The sequence below is a fragment of the Lynx canadensis genome, chromosome B2 (genome assembly GCF_007474595.2).
Source record: "Lynx canadensis isolate LIC74 chromosome B2, mLynCan4.pri.v2, whole genome shotgun sequence".
In the NCBI taxonomy this organism is placed as follows: domain Eukaryota; kingdom Metazoa; phylum Chordata; class Mammalia; order Carnivora; family Felidae; genus Lynx; species Lynx canadensis.
The window spans coordinates 3,624,910-3,643,653 of record NC_044307.1 but is presented as its reverse complement, the minus strand read 5'-3'; the positions used below and the strand labels follow the sequence as shown (position 1 = coordinate 3,643,653).

The window sequence follows — 18,744 nt, the reverse complement described above, 5'->3', positions numbered from 1 at the left end:
GAGTTTTTCATCGTCATGCTACACCCAGCCAAGTCCGCCCCGGCCCCCAAAAAGGGCTCCAAGAAGGCGGTGACCAAGGCGCAGAAGAAGGACGGCAAGAAGCGCAAGCGCAGCCGCAAGGAGAGCTACTCGGTGTACGTGTACAAGGTGCTGAAGCAGGTGCACCCCGACACCGGCATCTCGTCCAAGGCCATGGGCATCATGAACTCGTTCGTCAACGACATCTTCGAGCGCATCGCGGGCGAGGCGTCGCGCCTGGCGCATTACAACAAGCGCTCGACCATCACGTCCCGGGAGATCCAGACGGCCGTGCGCCTGCTGCTGCCCGGGGAGCTGGCCAAGCACGCCGTGCCCGAGGGCACCAAGGCCGTCACCAAGTGCACCAGCGCCAAGTAATCCTGACAAAATGTCTTCGTATTGAACCCCAAAGTCTCTTTTAAGAGCCAGCCAGTTTTTCAGCGAGAGTGGTAATGGCTTTAATAGTTTATGTGACTGCTCAAGAGGTTTTGTTTTATTTTGCTGAAAATATCCGGCTTGCCTTGTGTGGCAGCAACACCTTAAAGCACACATACATTGTCACTGGTAGAGAGAGAAAAACGTCCAACGTAGTCAACGGTGTCTTGTCTCTACCGCCCATTTTGACTAAAAGCCTGGCCAAAGTGGCGACAAATAAGTTTCACTTAAGCTGCTGTGATGCGGTGTCCTTTACACATAGTTTCTGTGAAAAGCAAAGAGGGCTTAAATTTGGTAGGACTGCATTGTTAGTGCTATGTTGTGGTAAAAAGAAACTGGTTGCTTTCCACGTTCATCATTGTACCCTTCTAGGAGTTTTATTTGCCTAAGGCAGTATAACTTGCAAATAATAGTGGGAACGGGCCTATGCACGAAAACTGAAAAATGAACATCACTGACTCCAAGACGGGGTCACTTAATTGTACTGAGCATTCTCCGAAGGCTTGTTAAATGAAAGGTGATCGTTGGCAAAATGCCACGGTCATGATGCCGGCCGTCCAGGAAAGAAACAGCCTTTATACTGATATTTTGGTGTCTCTCCCTTAAAATTGTTATTTTCATCCAGGGTGGACTTTATGTCAGGTTTTTTCTATCTTGACCAACAAAAACTCTTTTTAAATTAAAAAAAAAAGGGGCGCCTGGGTGGCGCAGTCGGTTAAACGTCCGACTTCAGCCAGGTCACGATCTCGCGGTCCGTGAGTTCGAGCCCCGCGTCGGGCTCTGGGCTGATGGCTCAGAGCCTGGAGCCTGTTTCCGATTCTGTGTCTCCCTCTCTCTCTGCCCCTCCCCCGTTCATGCTCTGTCTCTCTCTGTCCCAAAATAAATAAACGTTGAAAGAAAAAAAAATTAAAAAAATAAAATAAAATAAATTAAAAAAAAAATTCACAGGTCGTTGCAGTTACATCGCTGCCCGGGTCCATGCAGATATATAAAATGGTAATGAAAATATGCATTTTTCTGCCTGTTGTTAGGAAACTCCTTAAAGTTATAAACTGCCATGAACCCATGAATGGCATCCTACATGACTTAAATGCGAAGAATGTACGTACAAAATATTTTTAGGAGTTTCACCCAGGTCGGAAAAAAGTAAAGCTATTCTGTATTCTTGTTTAATTTCTTTCATGAATAACAGACTTTCTACTCCCCACAGAACACAGATGCACACACACCATACAACATACACAAAGAATATGTAAGCCTTCAAACAATTAACAAAAGCAACAAGGAGAGAAAAGTGAAAGAAAGAAAACTAAAACTGCCAGATTGGGCAGTTTATACTACCGTAGTCAATGATTGCTTTATGTAGTAGTCCCAGAAGGAAAGAAATATGTAAACAAAGTATATATGACTTTCCTGGGGTACAGGAGCGCCCTGAGCATATGTACAACACTGTGCCTACACGTTCTTCCCCCGCACAGAGCAGCAAATATATAGCGTTCTATCAAATTCTGAAAACACTATGACCTACTGCGCTAGGCAGAAAAATGCCATCCCAATTATATTTAATTTCTAATCTCTACGGATCTGCGAATAGGTTAGGGTCCAAGACAGAGGGCAGTTAAAGTTCCAGATGGCATCAAGATTGCTAATCACCTGAATTTTAAAAAGGGAATTTATCCTGGATTATCCAAGTGACCCAATGAAATGCCATGGGTGCTTAGAATTGGAAGAAGCAAGCTGAATACAGAACCAGAGAGATAGCAGGCGGCTGATGTGGCCGGAGACTTCTGGCTTTGAACACAGAGAAAAGGAATGGAAAGGCAAAGAAGGAAGATAACTTGGAGCAGCTATAAAAAGCAAGGAAACAGATTTTGCTCTGAGAGACCCCAGAAAGGAATGCAGAATTCCTGACACCTTGACTTTCGTTGAGTGAGACCCACGCCCAAATGCTGATTTACAAAATTAGGAAATTATAAATTTCTACGGTTTGAAGCCACAACGTTTGTGATAATTTGTCGGACCACCAGTAGGAAATTAACACATCCACGCAGCTTAAGAATTATTGATTCCGGATTCAATGACATTCTCTAAAATTAGAGTAGATAAATATTTAAATTTAAATGTGTAGATGCACGGAAATTCTCCCTAAATATTGCAGACTCCCATAGTTTTGAAATGTCTCTAATTCTAACGGCGGCAACTTCCCATTCCTTCTTTGCTAGTGTTCAAAAGGTCTGGATTTATCAGCAGTAACTCTCTTCTTTGAGTAACACTTCCTCCACTCACTATAGTTGTATTATGTCTGATTATAATTCTTCTTCAAAAAGTTCGCATATGTTGCATGTAGAGGATTGATGGAAAATTTTAATTCGTAACGTCCATGAAAGCCTTATGAATTGTAAAGCCCTCTCCAAGGCGAGTTTTTATCATAATTCTGGCATTTGTTTTCACAAAAGTGTCCATCGAATAGTTTGTTTTAGTCATTTATTATGTAGTGACGTGCTCATTTTATAAAGTAAGACACAGTGGGTGTGAGAACCAAAGTTCACTTACATGGCAGAACATGCCAACCACTGTCTTCTGACTCCTTCAAAGATGTCTAGAGAGAATTCAGACACTTCGCATCGAATACATTTCTCACCACTTTTATTAAGGACCTTAACATAGATTATCTCCTCTCTCCAGCACTAGGCTCCATATCTCATCTCCTTCCTTGGTGCCTTCTTTGTTCAGCTTTCCTTAAGTGTACGAGTCAGCCAAAAGAGAAAACCTTGGTTGGCCTAGGAAAGGAAATCCCACATCCCTATGACTGTCAGCTGACCTCAAATTCAATTCACTTCTGTATCCTGGAATAAATACTTTCCCTGCCTGGAAGAAATGACGCTGATAAACCTGAGACCGGCAATCCCTTGAAAGCAAGAAGGGTATCTTGTATGATTCCCAAAGTGCCAATGGAGAGAGGAAGTGCACTACCCAAATGCTTTCCAATGTAAAGGAGTAATGGCCCTTTAAATCAATGGAGGCTGAGGGCCATGCATCATTCAGGAAAAGTTTTCAATTTCCTGGATTTTTACAAACAGAACTTAAAAGTTACACACGTCGCGGAATACTTAAAAGCCGAAACTAAGGTATTCCCAGAGACAAGTGAAGGAAACAGTAGCCACATAGAGGGCTTAAGGCACACAGGAAACAAGTTGTCAAAAATTGTAAGGTTGGAGAACAGGCAAGGTGGAATTCAGTGTGAGAACGAATGGGGGGGGGGGGGGAAGAAGGGGGGGATGGGACACAAGGGTGGAAATGATTCTGGGAGTGTAGAAGCCAGAGAGGGTGGACGGGGTGGTGGCATTGCTGTTGCTAGAGTAAGGCAACTGCTAGGGTTTAAGGAAAAGGGAACTTTCTTTTCACATCTCCCTCGCTGTCTCCAAAACCTTTAAGACCCAACTGCAAATTACATATATGCAAATTTCCAGGCCCCATATCATGTTGGGTAGGAAATGTGTAGAGAAATTCTGAAGTAAAGGACATGCTTTACCAAGCACGGAGGAACAGGTCATGTTTCTACTTTAAAGAGCATCTAAGAAAACGCAGTGACAAAACTGGGAGTATGTGCTATTAGAGAAATCCTTAACGTGACAACTCTTTAGATGAGAATTGAAGTGGCTCTGAAAAGAGCCTTTGGGGTTGGGTAACAGGACGCTTACTTGGCGAGTCTACTTGGAGCTGGTGTACTTGGTGACGGCCTTGGTGCCCTCGGACACGGCGTGCTTGGCCAGCTCCCCGGGCAGCAGCAGGCGCACGGCCGTCTGGATCTCCCGGGACGTGATGGTCGAGCGCTTGTTGTAATGCGCCAGGCGCGACGCCTCGCCCGCGATGCGCTCGAAGATGTCGTTGACGAACGAGTTCATGATGCCCATGGCCTTGGACGAGATGCCGGTGTCGGGGTGCACCTGCTTCAGCACCTTGTACACGTACACCGAGTAGCTCTCCTTGCGGCTGCGCTTGCGCTTCTTGCCGTCCTTCTTCTGCGCCTTGGTCACCGCCTTCTTGGAGCCCTTTTTGGGGGCCGGGGCAGACTTCGCGGGCTCTGGCATCTCAACTACTAACAAGTCAGTAGACAGATTAAAAAAAACAAATCCTAAAATGTCTGTCTTTAAGCAGAGTCTCCTCTTTTATAGGGCATCTATGCAAATAAGGTATGCAGAAATACCCCGATCTGATTTGATAATGTCTTTGGTGACGTGAATATGTAAACTTGATTGTGTCATATCTTCCTTCTTATTGGTTGGATAGCGAACGGTGATCTTTTTAACCAATCCCAGCTCGCGTTTTACACTTCCATCCACCAGTATAACTGGCATCTTTTTGCTGCTTCCAGGACATTTCTTTTTCGCTTTTCCTGCAGACTTTCTCTCGCGGATACCACTCGCTATGTCCGGACGCGGGAAGCAGGGCGGCAAGGCTCGCGCCAAGGCCAAGACGCGCTCGTCGCGGGCCGGGCTGCAGTTCCCGGTGGGCCGCGTGCACCGCCTGCTCCGCAAGGGCAACTACTCGGAGCGGGTCGGGGCCGGCGCGCCGGTGTACCTGGCGGCCGTGCTGGAGTACCTGACGGCCGAGATCCTGGAGCTGGCGGGCAACGCGGCCCGCGACAACAAGAAGACGCGCATCATCCCGCGCCACCTGCAGCTGGCCATCCGCAACGACGAGGAGCTCAACAAGCTGCTGGGCCGCGTCACCATCGCGCAGGGCGGCGTCCTGCCCAACATCCAGGCCGTGCTGCTGCCCAAGAAGACCGAGAGCCACCACAAGGCCAAGGGCAAGTGAAACGTTTACGGAATCGGCCCGCTCTCCCAATCCCGAAAATCAAAGGCTCTTTTAAGAGCCACCCATCTTTTCTGGGAAGTGCTGAAATGCTACAGAACTCCTGAGACGTTTGTTTCCTTACTTGCTAACCTTAAGGTAGCCTATTTCGAAGTTTCCTATTGTAAAAACTGGACAACTCCTCCCGGTACTCCCACACAATGGTCAGATGAGTTTAAGATGTTACATGTCTAATGCCTGGAGGTCTAGGAAACATTACATAAAATGCTCCTTCCAATTGCAAATGCACAAGCCATTCGCAGTAAACCAAGTGGCAATTCTCTGAGGTCGTAACTTCGGGGTGTAGGTTACGTATATAACAACGATAGTCATCGAGAGCATTATCTGTGTGTTGAGATTGTTTAAAAGCGCAGTGTATACACATGTACGTAATTATATACACTCTGGTCAAAGTTGCGGCCGCAAAGTCAAACACGCATGAAAGAAATGAGAGAACAAAGGAGACATACCTGACCAATCACATATCAGGGCGGGCTTTTCGAATTCTGGGGCGGCCTGAATTCCCGCTGCAAAAAGTTGTGCGTTTCCGTCTTTTCACACAAAAAGGAAATGAATGAAGTCCGCTGAAACGCACGAAATGAAACCTCGGTTTTATGAACTCAATTTAAAGTGCATTAAGAAGAAATATAAACTGGAATAACGTTTGATTCTATATTCAAATCTTACTGGAAATCCAATCATTTCTCGGAAAGGGAACCTGAGAACCAATTAGATCACAGCGCGGGACCTGCGAACCACACTGATCTCTCCTATAAATAGGGTCAGAAACGGCTCTTCGCTACTCTCCGGTTTCCTTTTCTGTGTAATTGTCATGGCTCGCACGAAGCAGACGGCGCGCAAGTCGACGGGCGGCAAGGCCCCGCGCAAGCAGCTGGCCACCAAGGCGGCCCGCAAGAGCGCGCCGGCCACCGGCGGCGTCAAGAAGCCGCACCGCTACCGGCCCGGCACGGTGGCCCTGCGCGAGATCCGCCGCTACCAGAAGTCCACCGAGCTGCTCATCCGCAAGCTGCCGTTCCAGCGGCTGGTGCGCGAGATCGCGCAGGACTTCAAGACCGACCTGCGCTTCCAGAGCTCGGCCGTGATGGCGCTGCAGGAGGCGTGCGAGGCCTACCTGGTGGGGCTCTTCGAGGACACCAACCTGTGCGCCATCCACGCCAAGCGCGTCACCATCATGCCCAAGGACATCCAGCTGGCGCGCCGCATCCGCGGCGAGAGGGCGTAATTCCCCAAGGCTGTTCCCTCCGGACTTTGAAAAAGGCTCTTTTCAGAGCCCCCTACTTTGTCAAAAACTGTTGTAACGCTTTCTTTCCGGTTGCTCCGTTGGTGAAAGTAAGTTTCTCTTTTTCAGGAATACTCTGAAACTGTATTAAATGGATCCACCGGTTTTTATAACAAAGAATCGGTTTTGGATTCATAGTAATTCTGTGTAATGTGTAACATTCCGTTACTTAGTCTTTCAAACTGCAGTTATTTGATGAGGGCACAGAAAAGGGATACTATTGTTGAGGAGATTTCCCTCTTTACATGCAGACTTTTATATCCTTTTGGGGTTGAAAGAAAAGAGCAACGTTTACGATTTCCATCCTCAGCAGAGTCAAAGTCTAGGTGAATCAAGTGAAATGCATTATTTCTTTTTAATGGATCTCCAGCCCACTGGATCGGCCCCAGTAGACTAAAAAGTAAATACAAACATGGTTCCTTTTGAGGTGGAGAAATTGGTCTTCATGCCATTACATTATATGTTATCGAAGTGTCAAGTTCAAAATAATAAGCTGTCTCATTGTGAATTATTCTGATATATAACCATCAGAAAGGGAACATCAGGAAGATGAACCTGGTTCAAAGCAATATAGGACATTATCAAGATCAGCAATAGTTCAAGAAAGTGAAGGAAACTAGGACAGTCTCCCCACAATATTCCTCTTTGACATAAAAATTGGGGGCTAAAGGCAGTTAAGCAGCAATGACAGAAAAAGTGTTGTGGGCCCTTCCCCTTTTCCGCCTTGAGACAGGATATAAATTCTATACTGGAGACTCTTAAAAGCCCAGAGAGGGACCAGAGGAAGCCGCAGACAAACCTTACTGTCAGCTTCCTCCCATATACCTACCTTGCCATGGTTTTCGGTCCTTCAAGGCCTAAAACTGCCTTCCTTTGTCCAGTCATTTCTCCACACATTCTTTGTTGAAGACGCTGTGTAAGCTGCAGTGCTAAGGTACCTCTTCCAAGGGTTCTTCCCTGGGTTTCTCCCATGTGTACGTGAAATAAACACGTTAATAAACTTCTCATTGTTTTTATCCTGCTAATCGGTGTTTTGTAAAACGGGCCCCAGCCAAGAACCAAGATGGATAGAGGAAAAACTCACCTCCCTTACAAAAGAATGAGGACTGGAATAAAACCAAAAGAGCAAATTTAGATCCAGAAAGTGTTATTATTCTACAGCACAATTACAACCTTTAGATGATCTTTTCTAATGACATAATTTTCATCTCCAACTGACAAAAATCACTGAAATTATCAACATCCTACAAGTTACCTAAATTCATAGATTTTTCACAGATACTGGACCCTAATAAGCAGTCTAACAGAAGCACATACCCTTGAAATAAATTTAAAAAAAACAAAAACACTGGCAGGCCTTTTAAACTACGCTCATATGAGACAATGTAAAGAAATGCAGTCTATCCCTTTACCTTAATTAGATATTTGGATATTTCTTAATAGGTTTCAGATCTGTTCTGGTCTGTGACCAGAGTCTTTCCCTTGTCCTCAGTGACCTCATGCCTGATGATGAATGTGCCTTCTCATTTGCGCTTTCCACCTCCCTGCTTACCAAGGATTTACCATGACACTGAGGGACTAGTGTTGAATTTCCCAGGCCTAAAGAAGTAGAAAGTACCAGCAGCTCTGTGACACCCTGTTTATCTCCAAGTCAGAGCCACACGACATCACTTGTTTAACTTGTTTCACAAATGTGAAATTGTGATTCAAAAAATATAAAATAAACATGTGACACAGAGACTACTTAAATCATCAATGACTGAAAAGGGTAAAATGCTCTGAAAGGTTCAAAGAATATTGAAGAAATTAGGGTATTTATAAACAACTTAACACAGAAATATTGGAATAGGATTATTGAATGAGATTAAAACAAAATTAATAATGTCCAAGAAGCCATAAATCTTTGGAGTTAGAGCTGTTCCACGAGACAGAAAATACTTACAGCTCTACCAAATAAACCCCTGCTGAATTTGATACATTCAATCAATAGTAAATAGTGAGATGATCAAAGTCCATGCTCCTGCAATTCTTGTGTCGTCTTTAACCTTTTAGGATACTAAACATCATGGCCCATCCTTTTGTTCCCTATTTCCAAGCCCCAGATAAAGTGTCGCATACTGTGAATCCTTACTGGAAAGAAATAAAAACATAGGACCTGCAAGATAAATTTCTATGCAACTGCACGATGTGACTCCTTGACATTGTACTCATTAATCAAATACACAGTAGACGCTGTAACCTTTTATTGTTTCTAGACTCCAAACTGATTCACCTGATTTTCTTATCTGTCTCTCTTAGGTTCTGGTCTTAGGTTCCAGAAACAGTAAACCATTCTTGGGCCTTCGTTTTCATGAGATGCTTTTACATTTCCACAGTGATTACTTTGCTTCTTAAAAAAAAAAAAAAAAAAAAAAAAGATAAGAGATTCTACATTCTCTTGTACAGAAGCTTAAGCTCTTTTGAACTATAATTGCATTAGCAAACATTTTTGGATGTTCTCTCTCTCAAAAAAGTATACTTTTGGAAAAAAAATATTAGCATAGAACTTCAGGAAGTCTCCATCAGCCCGCCCTTAAAGAATTCTAAGGTTGACAATTTTTCGAGTTACCCCTCTTTTCTTGCTTTGATGGGTAATGTTTTCTTTGGCAAGCCTGTGTTCGCTCCCTAACATGATTTTTTTTTTTTTTTTTTTTTTTTTACAATGCTTCATTTGAGCTTGGGGCCAGTCTCTGGGCAACTGTATTTCTTAGAAACACAGATGGCCCTTGAACAAGGTTAGGGGTGCTGACCCCTTGCATAGTTGAAAATCTGGATAAAACTTTTGATTCCCCAGAACTTAATGACTAACAGCCTACAGCTGACCAGTAGTCTTACGGATAACATGAACAGTTGATAAACTCATACTTTGTATATTGTATTAGATATTGTATTCTTATAATAAGGTAAGCTAGAGAAAAGAAAATGTTATTAAGAAAATAGTATTTGCAAGTACATGGATGGAACTAGAGGGCATTATGCTCAACGAAATTAGTCAGAGAAAGACAGGTCTCATACGACTTCACACATATGAGGAGTTTAAGATACAAAACAGATGAGCATAAGGGAAGGGAAGCAAAAATAATATAAAAACAGGGAAGAGGACAAAATATAAGAAACTCTTAAATATACAGAACAAACAGAGGATTGCTGGAGGGGTTGTGGAGGGGGGATGGGTTACATGGGTAAAGGGCATCAAGGAAGACACTTGTTGGAATGAGCACTGGGTGTTGTACAGAGGGGCTGAATCACTGGAATCTACTGAAATCATTGTTGCACCGTATGCTAACCAACTTGGGTGTAAATTTCAAAATAAAATTCAATAAATAAATAATAAATAAATAAATAAAATTATTCCTATAAAAAAAGAAAGAAAATCATAAGGAAGAGATAATACATTTGCAGTGCTTTATTGTGTTTACTGAAAAACAGTGTGCATATAAGTGGATCCATGCAGTTCAAACCCCTGTTATTCCAAAGTCAACCTTACATTGAATTTCCACCATATTTCAAAGCGCATGATGGCAAGGTTGGGTGAAAAATCAAGAAGCAGAGAGGGGCAAGGAAGAATCCTGGAACAGCGCTGCCTATGGAAAATAATGCAAGCCACGTACGTTATCTTAAATTTTCGACTGACCACATTTTTTTTTTATTTTTTTTTTGTTCAACGTTTATTTATTTTTGGGACAGAGAGAGACAGAGCATGAACAGGGGAGGGGCAGAGAGAGAGGGAGACACAGAATCGGAAACAGGCTCCAGGCTCTGAGCCATCAGCCCAGAGCCCTACGCGGGGCTCGAACTCACGGACCGCGAGATCGTGACCTGGCTGAAGTCGGACGCTTAACCAACTGCGCCACCCAGGCGCCCCTCGACTGACCACATTTTACAAAGTGGAAAGATGCAATCATTTTAATAATACATTCTATGTCATCCTAAATCTCCAGATATATTTGTTCCAACCAATGTAAAAACACGAATAATGCAATGTTTCCATTCCTTTTTTCATCCTAAATCCTCTAAACTGGGTGTATATTTCATTCAATCTGCTACTAAATTTTGATTGGAAATAACTTGATTTGCATTTCAATACCATAAACTTTACTGTCGGCAAATTGAGTTCACATGTCCACGTTGTTCAAACGTACGCCAAATTTTCCAATAACTGAACAGAGTAATACCTCTTCAATTTAAATTAATCTTAAAAATTCAGTCCCTCACAGCATTAGACACATTCCGAATTCTCAAAAGAAGATCCAGAGCACTTTATCAGACAATGCTTTCTTAAAAGGAATTGTGTTTGGGGTGTGAAGGTGGTGATGGAAGCTGGTGGTTACATGGGAAAGTATATAAATTTAAATGTAACCATGCAAGGGTAGCACTGACCTCCAAAAGCGAAGATTTGCCCATACATAGATATAGAGGTCATTAGGAAGAAAACAAAAACAAAAACAAAACCTGAACATAAATCCAGATTACTAAATACCAGATTGAGGGATTTAAGAATATGGAGGGACGACTGGGTGGCTCAGTCAGTTCAGAGACTGACTTCTGCTCAGATCATGATTGCAGGGTCCATGAGTTCCAGCCCCGCTTGGACTCTGCTGACAGCTCGGAGCTTAGAGCCTGCTTGGGATTCTGTCTCCCCCTCGCTCTGCCCACCCCTGCTCATGATCTGCGTCTCTCTGTCTCTCAAAACTAAAAAAAAGTTAAAAAAAATTAAGAATATCGAGAAGGAAGGCAAGCCCTGGGGCAGGAAGACAGAATTTTCTCAGGCAAAGTGGCCGTCCCTGTGTCTCACACTGGACCTGACATTTACCCTTTGACTGCCAAACCATCTTTGTGATTAACATTTCCACCCTGCGGAGGAAGAACCTACAGTGAAAATGAGAGAACACAAGCCACAAAGCAGGACGTGGGCCTCAGAAGGTGAAGTGCAGGGAGTGCAGGCCGCAAGCCAGGGGACAGGCCTCCCCATGAAAAGCCCCCACCCGTCACACTCGTGTTCGTGTCAGGCTGCGGACTGCAGTTCTTTTCTCGCTCCCTAAGACCATCCTCCCAACGTCACTACTTGACCTCGATGTAAAGTGGACAAAACTGCTTGAATGGGAGAACAGAAGGGAAACACTCCAATACATTTCAGACATGAGACTAGAATTCAAACCAATGCCGAATTTCGTCTGCGACTTGCCCGAGGTGTGTAAGGGTCCTCACAGTTCAGCCCGGAGAAGCAGATGTTAGCTTGACAGCTGCCATTATTTCGGTCCCTTGACTGGCCTGAGACGTTTCCTTACAGGCCCTTAAACAGAGCCTTCTTGCGTCGCCCCGGCTACGCGCGGCCTCGCGCACTTGTGGGCGGGGATAAACTCGCTGCCCCGCCCCCGGCCCCGCCCCCGGCCCCTCCGGCCCTGTTCTCAATAAGGTCCGCCACAGGGTTATAAATGAGGATTTCGTCGCTGTGCAATCTAACTTCGCTGCTCTGTTTTACTGGCCGGAGGACATGTCTGGTCGCGGCAAAGGCGGGAAGGGCCTGGGCAAGGGGGGCGCCAAGCGCCACCGCAAGGTGCTGCGCGACAACATCCAAGGCATCACCAAGCCCGCCATCCGGCGGCTGGCCCGGCGCGGCGGCGTCAAGCGCATCTCCGGCCTCATCTACGAGGAGACCCGCGGGGTGCTCAAGGTGTTCCTGGAGAACGTGATCCGGGACGCCGTCACCTACACGGAGCACGCCAAGCGCAAGACGGTCACGGCCATGGACGTGGTGTACGCGCTCAAGCGCCAGGGCCGCACCCTCTACGGCTTCGGGGGCTAAGAGTTTGCGTACGAGAAGTGAATTCTTTGCCAACCCTAAAGGCCCTTTTCAGGGCCACCTATCCATGCACTAGAAGGAGCTAGCGACGCTGTTTACTTCCTTTTCGTGGGAACTGAGGTTACTGAATGTATTTTGCGATCTGAGTTCCATGACTTCCGTATAATTTAACCATGTTTACTCCTTGTCCGGGGGCATTAAACATCAAGGCAGCCTTTCAGGTTTATGTTCATGGCCTTTGTCCGTGGGTTTTTCTATTTTTGAGACGTGCCCACACTTCAAAGTTGCAATCCATTTATAAACATGTCCCAAACATGAGATTTGCTATCTGGAAATGAAGCTTGAATATGAACTGGAGGAAACGCCATTAGCTTACTCTGTTCAAGGAAAAGCAAAGTGAGAATGCCCAGCTACTACGTGGTAACTAGGGGGAAGGGTGACTGCGGCCACCTGTAAGCAAGCCTCCTAGGTGGCACGTGGGGACTTTTTCGCCCCTTTTCTCCCTCATATTTGGGTTATGTAAAATGATTACCAATAAAATGTATTTAAGCCACAATGATTTGGGGGTTTGTCTTAACCTTGTCACATCTATTCCCTGATATTCCATAATAAAAGCAGCAATGTTAAGTCCTCTCACAAACCCGCCGGTGCCTCCTTTAAAGCCAGAAAGGGAGCTACACAGACACCTAGCCCCGTGCTAGGGCTCAACCACCTGCAGTGTTTTCTGATGTCCACACTTACAGAGGAAGGAGGGAGGAGGTCTCCAAAATAATAACCAGGCAAATTGTCTTCTCTGTCTTCACTTCAAGAGAAAGTCACTGGCAGTAGCCTAATTAAAAGCACTTCAAGGTATTTGTAGCCTTTGTCTTTACCTCTTAGCATCAATTCCTGCCTCCAGGCAAATTGAACTAGAGTAATGAAGGGACAGGGGAAAGGAGGAAAACCGTTATGTTGGTGAACTTTCTTTGGGTTCTTAGCCTTGATTTTTCTTGATGGGTCCTGTGATGGCCTCGTAGGGTGTCCGCCAGGATTCCCCCTCCTAGTGCTCACCCTTGTGATTTAGCCCCCTTGGGTGTGGACATGACTTGTGACTTATTTCCAACCCACAGAGTACTACCAAGGTGGCTGGATGTAATTTTTCTGTATATGATTATTGTTAACTGACGTGTATGTTGTGTAATATCTATCCTCCTTGACTTAAGCATGCTGGCTTTGACGGACCAAGTATCCATGGCAGCATGCACCAACGCCAAGAAACCCAGGGGCTCTTTAGAAAGTGAGGGAGGCCTAAAACCAAAAGCCTACAACCATTCAAGCCAACAGCCAGCAAGAAAGAAAATGAATTCCTCAGCCCTACAAGCACAAAGAAACAAATCCAGTTAAGCAGTGAGTTTGGAAGATGATATTTCCCTACGCAAGCATCCAAGAGACCTCTATCCGAGGTAACATCTCAATAACATCCTGATCTAGGACTCACCTAAACTCTGCCCAGACCCACAGAAACTCACATTGTACATGTGTATTGTTTTAAGATAGTAAATTCAAATGAATTTTTGTGCAGCAACAGCTAATACAGTTAGCTAACACACTTAGCATCTTCAATCAGTGTTCCATCTAATATAACATAACGTGAACTGAAACTGCAATCATTATCTAATGGAAGACGTACATTTTAAAAAGGAAAAAAGGGGGGGGAGAACAAACCTATAATGGGAATATTCCCTTTGACAACTGTGTAACCCCCTTCACACGTATCTCCAACATAAGTATACATAGGTCATGCCTTGCAGGCTTCCCTAATTCCAAGCCTATGAACAATGACGTGCTCAACAGCAATACATCTGACTCATTTTACTTTCAGCAGCACGAAAACAAACCGTCTACTTTTCCATAATTAACACATGAAACCCAATGATTTTCATCCATATCTTCTGTGATCCCTGCATACCTAGATCTTTTCTTATTTTTGTTTCATTTTAGTTTTTCTCTGTCTAAATGAATACAGAACGATACAGCAAAGGCAAGAAAAGAAAAACCATGTACAAGTGGATCAAAATTCGGGTTTAGGAAAATGACTCAACATGCTGTGCAGTTGATTACATCAATAACATACAGGCAAAATAAAATGGATGATAAATTCATTTTAATGTACATTTGAAGAATTGTCGAAACTGTCTACAATAGATGCTATGATTAAATTCTGCAGTTCAGTAATACCCATGCCTAATTAAGACCTATTATGGGATGAATGACATTCAGAGTTTGGTGTCCTGTGCAAAATAATTTCTCATTGCACGAGTTGGCCTTTGTGAAATACATAGAATTATGTTGTTATAATGTGGGCATCGTAATGAAAACAAATAACCAAAGTACATGTACTTAAGCACAGACAACTGTAAGTTACAGCCACCCAGTGTGAAATTATTTTAAAGTCTAATGATTGAACAAAGAACCAAGTAAAAATTTAAAGAAACCACACAAAAGCTATTCTTTCAGGGCTTTAGCCAAGTTCCTACTATACACATTTCACATAATCTACGTGGCTCTAAAGATTAACATAAGTTCCAACAAACATCTCATACTATAACAGTTCTCACATCTTATGGAAACAGGTCTGTAAAAAGACAAAACATGCTTTTAAAGCCAGTTGAGGAACCTTGCTATTACAACTCTTTATATGCAAAAGTGACTGGCTCTGAAAAGAGCCTTTGGGGTTGGGTAACAGGGCGCTTACTTGGCGAGTCTACTTGGAGCTGGTGTACTTGGTGACGGCCTTGGTGCCCTCGGACACGGCGTGCTTGGCCAGCTCCCCGGGCAGCAGCAGGCGCACGGCCGTCTGGATCTCCCGGGACGTGATGGTCGAGCGCTTGTTGTAATGCGCCAGGCGCGACGCCTCGCCCGCGATGCGCTCGAAGATGTCGTTGACGAACGAGTTCATGATGCCCATGGCCTTGGACGAGATGCCGGTGTCGGGGTGCACCTGCTTCAGCACCTTGTACACGTACACCGAGTAGCTCTCCTTGCGGCTGCGCTTGCGCTTCTTGCCGTCCTTCTTCTGCGCCTTGGTCACCGCCTTCTTGGAGCCCTTTTTGGGGGCCGGGGCAGACTTCGCTGGCTCAGGCATGATAAACAACAGCAAAGGCAGAAAAGTTGTGACCAACAAGGAAAAGAGTTGGGGGGGGGGGGAAATCCCGAGTATTTATATCACGTATATGCAAATGAGGGTCCAAAAGTCTGAATTTTGATTGGACCAAAACTGACCAATAGATTAATAGCATGTAAAAGCAGCGTTGCAAACCTGCTTTTTTATTGGACTAAAAAACTAACTCTTCCAGAGAATCCAATAGGTTAATTTACAATACCGCTTTATTGCTCAAAGTGCATTCACCAAAAATCAAACAAAAAAGAAAACCTCTCAATAAAACCTTATTTTAAATTATGAAAGTAGAAACTTTCGAACTGGCACGCGAAAACGAGGGAAGGAAATTCTATTATATAGCCCAGTACAGTCCTAACTACTGCTCCTTTGGGTTTGTCATAAATTATCCAGGACACCTCGGGTCTCTTCTGACAAGAATCATGATATGCTAAATGATTATCATTAAGATATGTTGTAAAAGACTCTCGATCACCGCCATCTTTTTCAAGTTTCAGCATTGCAAACGTTTTCCTCAATGCTCACCCCATTAGACCCCGACTGACATTTTAAATGCATTAAAACCAAACATCAGAGTCCAATCACCAGTTTGAGTCAAATACGGTATTAAAAAGAACGAGGGGATCCAAGACATTGGAATTTCAACGTGCGAATCCTGAAATATAAAATTCCTTATGTGTTAACATTGTGTCCTAGACCATACTAGAGTGAACCAGACATTTGCTGTAAATATAATGAAGTGGAACTCATGAGATACTTATACAGTGGGATTTTCAAATAGGACAGGAATTACCTTCCGGATTTAAACGAGATAACTATGCAGAAAATGGCGGATTTTTTAAAGAGAAATTCTCAAGTACTGTCTTGTTTCAAGAACACCGTACTTTGTATAGACAAACAGAAGAAAAATTCAACAGAATTATTTACGAGAATTATGGAGTTTGTCGGTCCTATTTGTTGTGTGCCAAGCATCACAAGGGAAACAAATAGCTTAGTGATTTTTTTTCCCCCAAGGGGGCCGGGAACAAGTCGGTTAATTGAAATTAACCAATCAGAAACTAGCACGGAACAGATGAAACCAATGCTAAATCTCAGGGAGCACTTCCGGAATGGAGCTCCAGTTGACTCACCGGGATTGCCCACAATCCAATCAGAGTGATTCTCCCCCTGTATAAATGCAGGGGCGAGCTCTTACCCTGGTTTCCTGACTTTGCAGTTAGGCCATGGCTCGCACGAAGCAGACGGCGCGCAAGTCGACGGGCGGCAAGGCCCCGCGCAAGCAGCTGGCCACCAAGGCGGCCCGCAAGAGCGCGCCGGCCACCGGCGGCGTCAAGAAGCCGCACCGCTACCGGCCCGGCACGGTGGCCCTGCGCGAGATCCGCCGCTACCAGAAGTCCACCGAGCTGCTCATCCGCAAGCTGCCGTTCCAGCGGCTGGTGCGCGAGATCGCGCAGGACTTCAAGACCGACCTGCGCTTCCAGAGCTCGGCCGTGATGGCGCTGCAGGAGGCGTGCGAGGCCTACCTGGTGGGGCTCTTCGAGGACACCAACCTGTGCGCCATCCACGCCAAGCGCGTCACCATCATGCCCAAGGACATCCAGCTGGCGCGCCGCATCCGCGGGGAGCGGGCGTAAACTTGATTTCCTGATTCTGTGCCAACTTTGAACCCAAAGGCTCTTTTCAGAGCCAACCACTTTGATCTATAACAGATGCCGTGACACTTAAACAAGTAAGTTCCGTTGCTAACCGAGCTCAAACTTGTAGCAGGCCTGAAAGACATTTAGGGCTGTCTTAAATTAAGCTCTCAAGCCTTTGGTCTCCTGAAGTTTTCCTAGTGTTTAGTTACATGGTTTTACTTTCAAGCCCCTATTTCTCCGTATGTTGCATAGGTCTGACAGGTTTCGTTCTGGCTCTCGGATTTATGGGTTTTATTCTAACCTTCGAGTATGGTCTGTTGCACGTTTTTGGTATTGTGACCGTTCCCTTGCCTCTTCCATCCTACAGGCTCTTTGACTTTTGCAACGTTACTTGGCGCTGTTGGAGGGGTGGCCCGTTGTGTCTTTGGGGGCCTGGGCTGAGCCTTCAAGGCTTCTGGTTATCTATTTCTCCCAGGGTTCACCGTGTTGAATTTATAGAATCCCAAGGCCCCAGAACCCTTGGTCGGCACTTAGCTAGGCAGAATTTGGGGACCCAACTCACTAGCAACTGCCAGACCTTTATGAAAGGTGATCAAAGATCTCCCCCTAAGCCTCTTAAGGGGAGCCAAGGCTTGGGTTATTAGCTGGAGCACAAAAAAGTAAGAGGGTAGCGTTTCCTGAGAACTTCTTGCCGTCTATCCTTCCCAGTATATCTGCCAGACTAAACAACCAAGAGCGGTTTGGGTGGGTCTCAGAAAGTACCTCTGGAAATGAACGCAGGAATGAGGATCCTTTCAACTGACGCTTTTTTTTTTTTTTTAAGGTTTTAAGGAATTTCTACACCTAAGTTGGGGCTCGAATTTACAACGCAAAAATCGAGTTGCATGGTCTATTGACTGAGCCTTTCTTTAACTGCCATTCAAAAAGGCACTTTTGGTTTTCCTAAATTCTCTATCTTACTCTCGATTTAAATCTTATGAGACTACCTCATATTTATCAGTAAAACATGACAATCCTTTGGAAGCTGGAGAGTTTTCTTAAATTATTCTGTTCACTGCCTGTAAGAAAATGGTTTGGGGGCGCCTGGGTGGCGCAGTCGGTTAAGCGTCCGACTTCAGCCAGGTCACGATCTCGCGGTCCGGGAGTTCGAGCCCCGCGTCAGGCTCTGGGCTGATGGCTCAGAGCCTGGAGCCTGTTTCCGATTCTGTGTCTCCCTCTCTCTCTGCTCCTCCCCCGTTCATGCTCTGTCTCTCTCTGTCCCAAAAATAAATAAACGTTGAAAAAAAAAATTTAAAAAAAAAAAAAAGAAAATGGTTTGATGCTTATTAAACAGATGTTCCTTTTCCATGAAAATAACAGGTTTCTCAATTTCTAAACCGGTAACTGAATAGAAGGGAAATCAGGAATTCTGTTCTAAAACCATTCAGGGAGTTATTTGGAAATGTAGAAGGATGTTTACAATTGGGATACACATACTACTTGAAAGGATTTCATCTCT

At 44.7% G+C, this 18,744-nt stretch overlaps 7 protein-coding genes across 7 annotated transcripts; 5 read left to right on the top strand and 2 right to left on the bottom strand.

The window, feature by feature from the left end:
- On the top strand, positions 1–411 carry LOC115514792 (histone H2B type 1-K-like). Its single transcript, XM_030316973.1, has one exon. It carries the CDS (start codon positions 16–18, stop codon positions 394–396), a length of 381 nt encoding a protein of 126 aa, XP_030172833.1. The 5' UTR covers positions 1–15; the 3' UTR covers positions 397–411.
- A 3,739-nt stretch (positions 412–4,150) lies between these two features.
- LOC115514819 (histone H2B type 1-C/E/F/G/I) lies at positions 4,151–4,559 on the bottom strand. The gene has a single exon (XM_030317010.1). It carries the CDS (start codon positions 4,542–4,544, stop codon positions 4,164–4,166), a length of 381 nt encoding a protein of 126 aa, XP_030172870.1. The 5' UTR covers positions 4,545–4,559; the 3' UTR covers positions 4,151–4,163.
- Positions 4,560–4,866: 307 nt separating this feature from the next.
- LOC115514803 (histone H2A type 1-B) lies at positions 4,867–5,336 on the top strand. Its single transcript, XM_030316989.2, has one exon. It carries the CDS (start codon positions 4,882–4,884, stop codon positions 5,272–5,274), a length of 393 nt encoding a protein of 130 aa, XP_030172849.1. The 5' UTR covers positions 4,867–4,881; the 3' UTR covers positions 5,275–5,336.
- A 37-nt stretch (positions 5,337–5,373) lies between these two features.
- Positions 5,374–6,813, top strand: LOC115514796 (histone H3.1). Its single transcript, XM_030316979.2, has one exon. It carries the CDS (start codon positions 6,143–6,145, stop codon positions 6,551–6,553), a length of 411 nt encoding a protein of 136 aa, XP_030172839.1. The 5' UTR covers positions 5,374–6,142; the 3' UTR covers positions 6,554–6,813.
- A 5,301-nt stretch (positions 6,814–12,114) lies between these two features.
- LOC115514829 (histone H4) lies at positions 12,115–12,543 on the top strand. Its single transcript, XM_030317019.1, has one exon. It carries the CDS (start codon positions 12,144–12,146, stop codon positions 12,453–12,455), a length of 312 nt encoding a protein of 103 aa, XP_030172879.1. The 5' UTR covers positions 12,115–12,143; the 3' UTR covers positions 12,456–12,543.
- Positions 12,544–14,578: 2,035 nt separating this feature from the next.
- Positions 14,579–16,839, bottom strand: LOC115514816 (histone H2B type 1-C/E/F/G/I). The gene has a single exon (XM_036064399.1). It carries the CDS (start codon positions 15,574–15,576, stop codon positions 15,196–15,198), a length of 381 nt encoding a protein of 126 aa, XP_035920292.1. The 5' UTR covers positions 15,577–16,839; the 3' UTR covers positions 14,579–15,195.
- On the top strand, positions 16,833–17,322 carry LOC115514797 (histone H3.1). Its single transcript, XM_030316980.1, has one exon. The coding sequence runs from the start codon at positions 16,833–16,835 to the stop codon at positions 17,241–17,243; it is 411 nt and encodes a 136-aa protein (XP_030172840.1). The 3' UTR covers positions 17,244–17,322.
- The last annotated feature ends 1,422 nt before the right edge of the window (positions 17,323–18,744 follow it).

Coding starts and splice junctions, on each gene's coding strand:
- LOC115514796 (XM_030316979.2), top strand. CDS start 6,143: ATGGCTCGCACGAAGCAGACGGCGCGCAAGTCGACGGGCGGCAAGGCC.
- LOC115514792 (XM_030316973.1), top strand. CDS start 16: ATGCTACACCCAGCCAAGTCCGCCCCGGCCCCCAAAAAGGGCTCCAAG.
- LOC115514829 (XM_030317019.1), top strand. CDS start 12,144: ATGTCTGGTCGCGGCAAAGGCGGGAAGGGCCTGGGCAAGGGGGGCGCC.
- LOC115514797 (XM_030316980.1), top strand. CDS start 16,833: ATGGCTCGCACGAAGCAGACGGCGCGCAAGTCGACGGGCGGCAAGGCC.
- LOC115514803 (XM_030316989.2), top strand. CDS start 4,882: ATGTCCGGACGCGGGAAGCAGGGCGGCAAGGCTCGCGCCAAGGCCAAG.
- LOC115514819 (XM_030317010.1), bottom strand. CDS start 4,544: ATGCCAGAGCCCGCGAAGTCTGCCCCGGCCCCCAAAAAGGGCTCCAAG.
- LOC115514816 (XM_036064399.1), bottom strand. CDS start 15,576: ATGCCTGAGCCAGCGAAGTCTGCCCCGGCCCCCAAAAAGGGCTCCAAG.